Source organism: Myotis davidii, unplaced genomic scaffold, assembly GCF_000327345.1.
Source record: "Myotis davidii unplaced genomic scaffold, ASM32734v1 scaffold274, whole genome shotgun sequence".
NCBI lineage: Eukaryota > Metazoa > Chordata > Mammalia > Chiroptera > Vespertilionidae > Myotis > Myotis davidii.
This window is the reverse complement of record NW_006285613.1, coordinates 2,044,909-2,050,352: the sequence shown is the minus strand read 5'-3', so window position 1 is coordinate 2,050,352 and position 5,444 is coordinate 2,044,909. Positions and strand designations below refer to the sequence as shown.

At 64.8% G+C, this 5,444-nt stretch overlaps 1 protein-coding gene across 1 annotated transcript in view; it reads left to right on the top strand.

The window, feature by feature from the left end:
* Positions 1-5,444, top strand: part of CYGB (cytoglobin) — a 10,667-nt gene that overhangs the window by 2,322 nt on the left and 2,901 nt on the right. The window contains exons 2-3 of the mRNA XM_015559235.1: positions 4,558-4,794; positions 5,058-5,221. Coding sequence (XP_015414721.1) covers positions 4,615-4,794; positions 5,058-5,221 — 344 coding nt within the window. The 5' untranslated portion in view covers positions 4,558-4,614. The remainder of the gene's footprint in view (positions 1-4,557; positions 4,795-5,057; positions 5,222-5,444) is intronic.

Sequence of the window (5,444 nt, the reverse complement as noted above, 5' to 3'; positions counted from 1 at the left end):
GATGCGATTGGGGCCAGGCCAGCGGCGAGCGAGCAGCGCGGGGCGCCTCGGGTGGGCAAAGCTCTCATTGAGCCTCCCTGGCTCTGGGCGCGGAGCTCCCCAGGAACTAGGACCCCATGAAGGAAGGCACCTCTGACCCCCGGCTCCTGACCTCGGAACTCAGCCAGGCATGCCCTCCTCACCAGCGACCCCAGCCACCCAGCTGAGCTGCCACGGACACATTTCACTCACCCTTCAAAGGGGTGCTTCAGTGGGGCTCCCCATTTTAGAGAAGGGAAAACTGAGGCTCAGCCCGTGAAGGGACAAGGAGGAGCAGAGCCCTCTCTCCAGCTCATCCCCTTGAAGGAATGTGAAGCCTCTCGGAAGGACAGAGCAAAGGGCAAGAGAATAGAGGCCGGAAGGAACGGAGGCCCCTGCCCGCAGGCCTCCCTGCCTCCCTGCCCTGGGAGCTCCCCAGGGAGGCCGCAGGGAGTCCCAGGTGAGGCGCAGGGGAGCCAGAAGTCCCCCTCGACACTGTCCCTGGAGTTCCTGGGGAGGGAAGGGGAGCAGCCACAGGAGACAGGCCGCACCCTGAACCCGCCACCTGGATGGGAGAGGCCATGTGTCTTGAGCTCAGGGGTCATTAGGGCACCAGGAGGGCGGAGGGACCCTGGCCCCCCTCCCCACCTTCCACCGCACACACAGTGTTACTGTTCTTCACCCACACACAGGCCGGTGCGTACAGCATTCCTATAGAGAAAGTGTCCCCAAGCCCCACGCGCTGCTGACTGGCTAGCTGCAGATGGATGTTCACTTCCCACAAGTGCGGGGCCCTGGGGTGCCAGCAGAGAGGAGCTGCCCCTATCCCCCCGGCCCCTGTCCCTGGCAGAGGGGAGCTCTGCAATCTGGGACAGATCAGGGCCGTCTTACCCCTGAAGATGGGGACCTCGCTGGGGAAAGGATGCTGAAGTGCACGCTGGTCCGTCCGTCCGTCCGTCCGTCTCCCAGTCCTGGCCAGGACCTGGCTCCTCTCTCCCCACCTCACTCTCTCCCTCTGCCTCCCCCAAGCCTGGGACCTCCCCAGCTCTGTGCTGATGCGCCCTGACTCCAGAGAGGACACATTTGGGAGGAAGAGGAACAGAAGTGCTCTTGAGGAGGTGGAGGAGGTTCCTGAGGAGGGGCAGCTGTTTCGGCAGCTCCCAGGGGTGGTGGGAACTGGGGTGGTGGGGAAGCTAAGAGGGGGTTTCAGATCCCAAAGCCTCAGGCATTCGGAGGTGCAGATCCACATGTGGGAGCACCCACACAGGCACACGGTGGGCAGAGGAGGGCAGAGGAGTCCCAGCCGCGCCAGGGCCAGCTGCCTCCCTGGAGGGCTGCTCTCAGCCCTGTGCAAGCACCCCCCCCCCCCCCCTCAGGATGCTAGGGTGCACCCAGGGGTCACCAGGAGGAAATGAGACAGTCCCCAGGGCCTGTCCAAGATCTGGCTCCTGGGTCTCACCCAGCCCCTCCAGGAATGGGGGCGCACAGAGGAAGGAGCTGAACCCTGAGGGCTGAGCTGCCTGAAGCCTCTGAGCTCTGGGAAAGGTTCCTTCCCCCCGACCCCCGCACCCCTCGGCACCCCTGGTGCACTGGTCCTGGCCCTTACAGGGGCCCAGGGCTGGGCTGGGGCCGGTGTTGACCAGGGCGCTCAGCACTGAGACAGGCCCACACTTGGTCTGAGAAGGCCGGGGATAGCAGCGAGCCCTCTGTGGCTGGGCCCAGCTGCTGGCTTACCCTCTGCTCCCAGGTTGGAGTCACTGGGATTGAACCCTCAACTAAAGCTGACCCACTCCAGCTCCAGCCCCAGCCCCAGCCCCAGCCCCAGCCTCACCAGCCTTCCTTCCCTTTCCCCTCCTGCTCTCTCCCCAGGACCTGGCCCTGTGGGGGTGCTATAGGGGGATAGAGCAAGGCTGGGATAAGCTTTTCACGTGTCCCAAAGCAGCCCCTCTGACCCTGTGCCCCTCAGGTTTGTCACAACTCCTCCTACCCCACCCCCAAGGACAGGCCCCAGTGAGCCTGAGACACTGGCCCTGGGACCATCACTCTCCCCCTCTCCCTCCCCACTGAGCTGAGGCAGAGGCACCCTTGACCCCCACCGCAGTGCTTGTGGCCGTGGAGGAGCTGCTGGGGGTCTGAGCAGCCCCCACACACCCCTCCCTGCAGGGGCGATGCAGAGGGAACACCCAGGCTCTGGGTTGTAACTGGGCTCCCCCCCCACTCAGACAGCCTGAGGCAGGCTCTTCGGGGAGCCCAGATGCCTCTGGAGCAGAGACGCTCCCCAAGGCTGGCTGCTGGGGCTTCTCCGGGCAGCTCAGGCCGGATGGTGGGTAGGGGCGGACTCAGGAGTAAACACTAGGGACCAGGAGCAAAGCCAGGACGGAGGAGCAGAGCCCGTGGCCCTAGACTCCCTTGCACAGAAGAGGGGCTCCTGGTGGTCATCCCTCAGGGCCGTCATCTGGTGCCGAGGCAGGAGACTGACCTGGGTCCGGGACCCCCGCCCCCCGAAAAGGGGGAAACTGTCAGAGGGACCGCCAGGCCCCCTCCTGGCCGACCACCAGCCTCACTGGGCACCAGCGCTCAGGAGGGTGTTGCAGATGAAGGAGAGCGCATAGTAGGTGCTCAGTGAATGGTCCCGATAGTTCCTCACCGTAAGACGGTGTAATAGCTGCCCAGTCGTGGGAATTAACTGAGAGAACGGGCGGAGAGGCTGTGCACATGTGACGCCCCAGGCAACCAGAAACCACTCTTTGGCTGCAGTGTAGACCCCCAGAGTCTGCAGCCCCCGCTGAGGGCGGGTTTTCACGTTTGTCCTTCCTTTCGAGGCTTCTGTTTCCAGACTCATCACCTCCATTGTCCTCACCAGCACGTCTGTGAAGTGGAGAGTGATGGGCGATGCGGGGAGGGACTCCTCTCACCTTCGCAGACAGGAGGTGGTGAATCCTTTGCCCAAGGTCACGCTTGGCCTCGGAGAGGGGCTCCCCCAGTCTCCACAGGGGCCCTGTGCTGTCACTCCCTCCTCTCCCCACATCGGCAGCCTCCCCGGCTAGGACGGCTAGGACAGCTAGGATGGCTAGGACAGCTAGGACGGCTAGGACCAGCGGCCCCCTCTGCATCTTTCTAGCTCTCGGTCTGAGACCTCCGCTGGCCTAAGGGCTGTTTTGTCAAATGATCAGCTCCCGGGTCACAAAGGGGGACGCTCCCAAATAGGAAACAACCTGAGAGAGCAGGTCCGAGACACCCGTGTGCCTTCCGAGGCGTCGGTTAAGTTTACGTTCCGACGGGGTCTGTGCAGGCACCTCCCGTGGCGTCCAGCCGCACTGCCAGCAGCAGGCGGCAGGGCCCGGGCCGGGTGATGTGCCCGAGGGTGCGTGAGCCCCAGCTCTGCCCTCGGGCTGGGGGCCCCAGGAAAAGGCGGCAGGGAACCCACTCATGACCGGCGCTGGGCCAGCCCGGGCGCTCGGGGGGAAAGGGCCCGGGAGGCATGCCACTGGGTGGAGAGGAAGGCGGGCGCCCAAGGACTTCTGGCAACGGCCAGTGAGGCTGCGGGCCGGAGGGAGATGCCTCGCGTGCAGGGCGTGCGGCACGAGGCTGGAGAAGGGTGTGGGCAGGTCTGTGGGCGGACGTCTGGAAGAAGGCTGGAATGCAGGTTAGGGAGGTAAACAGTGGGGAGCCGCTGAAGGTGTCTGAGCCTGAGAGTGATGCGATGAAAGTGAGCGTTCCACACACGCACACGCACACGCACACACACACACATGCACGTGCACACGCATGCACACATGCACGCGCGCACATACACACACATGCACACACGCACACATGCACACAAGAGCACACACATGCACACACACACACATGGCGTGCTCCAGCGCAGGCTCCTGGAGCGGCGAGATGAATGGCGCACAGTCATTCCAGGGCTGAGCCAGGCAGGTGGAGTCCGTGGCCCTGTCACTAAGTCCACTGACTGCGGTCGCTGCAGGTGAGAGGCGGGTGAGGGAGGAAAGCCAGCCCCCTCTCCTTTGCTCACATCGGGCGCTCCAGCTCGAGCAGACCGACGGCCGGTTCCTGAGCGCCGTGTCCACTCGGTGAGGACTCCACACACAGGGTCAGTGCCTCATTTCATCTCACAGCAACTTACAAGATGGGACAACGGTGCCATTTCACAGATGAGGAAACTAAGACTCAAAAAGGTCAAATAACTGGCCCGAGGTCACACTGGCCCGTGATTCCAGAAGGAAAGCTCTTCTGGAAAGCTCTCATCTCTCAGCCGTGCTGGGGGCCTGGAGGGAGTGCAGGGCTTGGGAAGGAGGCAGAGGCCTGGGGGTGAGGCCGAGTCTGGAGAAAGGGCCGGATGGGGGAAGGGGGCCGCATGTAGCCAGCTCGGCCACAGGAGGTCTGCGTTTGAGGGACAGCTCACAGGGAGCTGAAAACAATGATTGGCGTGGCCCTGTCTCTCCCAGCCCGCACCCCCATGTCCTGGCCACCCCAGGGTGGGGCCCCGGGACAGCCCCTGCCTCATCGCCACCGCCCCCCCCCCCCCAGGTTCTTCTGGTCATTCCCCCCCCGTCGGCCAAGCAGTACTTCAGCCAGTTCCAGCACATGGAGGAGCCGCTGGAGATGGAGCGCAGCCCGCAGCTGCGGAAGCACGCCTGTCGGGTCATGGGGGCCCTCAACTCCGTGGTGGAGAACCTGCACGACCCCGAGAAGGTGTCCTCCGTGCTCGCCCTGGTGGGCAAGGCCCACGCCCTCAAGCACAAGGTGGAGCCTGTGTACTTCAAGGTATGTCACCACCCCACCCACCCCGCCTGCTCCTGGGCCGCCAGGGCCCACCGGCCACCTGCAGGCTCCAGGGCTCACCGGACAGCGGAGTGACCACTGGGCCACCCAGTCTTCCCCTGGCTGGGTTGTGACAGGGAGGGGCAGCAGGATGGAGGGGCTGGTGTGTGATGAGCAACCTCCTCGCTGGATAGTGGGTGCTGGGGGCCTGAGGGGGGTCTCGGGGTGCCCAGGCGTTGACGCCCCCTTCCTCCCTCTGCCCTCAGATCCTCTCTGGGGTCATTCTGGAGGTGATCGCCGAGGAATTTGCCAATGACTTTCCGCCGGAGACGCAGAGAGCCTGGGCCAAGCTGCGCGGCCTCATCTACAGCCATGTGACCGCGGCCTACAAGGACGTGGGCTGGGTACAGCAGGTCCCCAACGCCACCACGTGAGGAGGGGTGAGGGTGGGCCGGGAGCTCCCTGGTCTCCGTCTCCCCCGGGGCCCAGGGCTGACCTGGGCAGGAGCCCTGCCAGGAGGCGGGTCTGGGAACAAACGCAGTAGGAAAGGCCGCCTGCGAGAGCTGTGAGCCCCGTCAGATCCCCAGCCCAGACCCAGAGCGGGGCCTCCTCAGTGCCCGGGCCCTGGGCGGGGAGGGCAGAGGCTGGCGGGA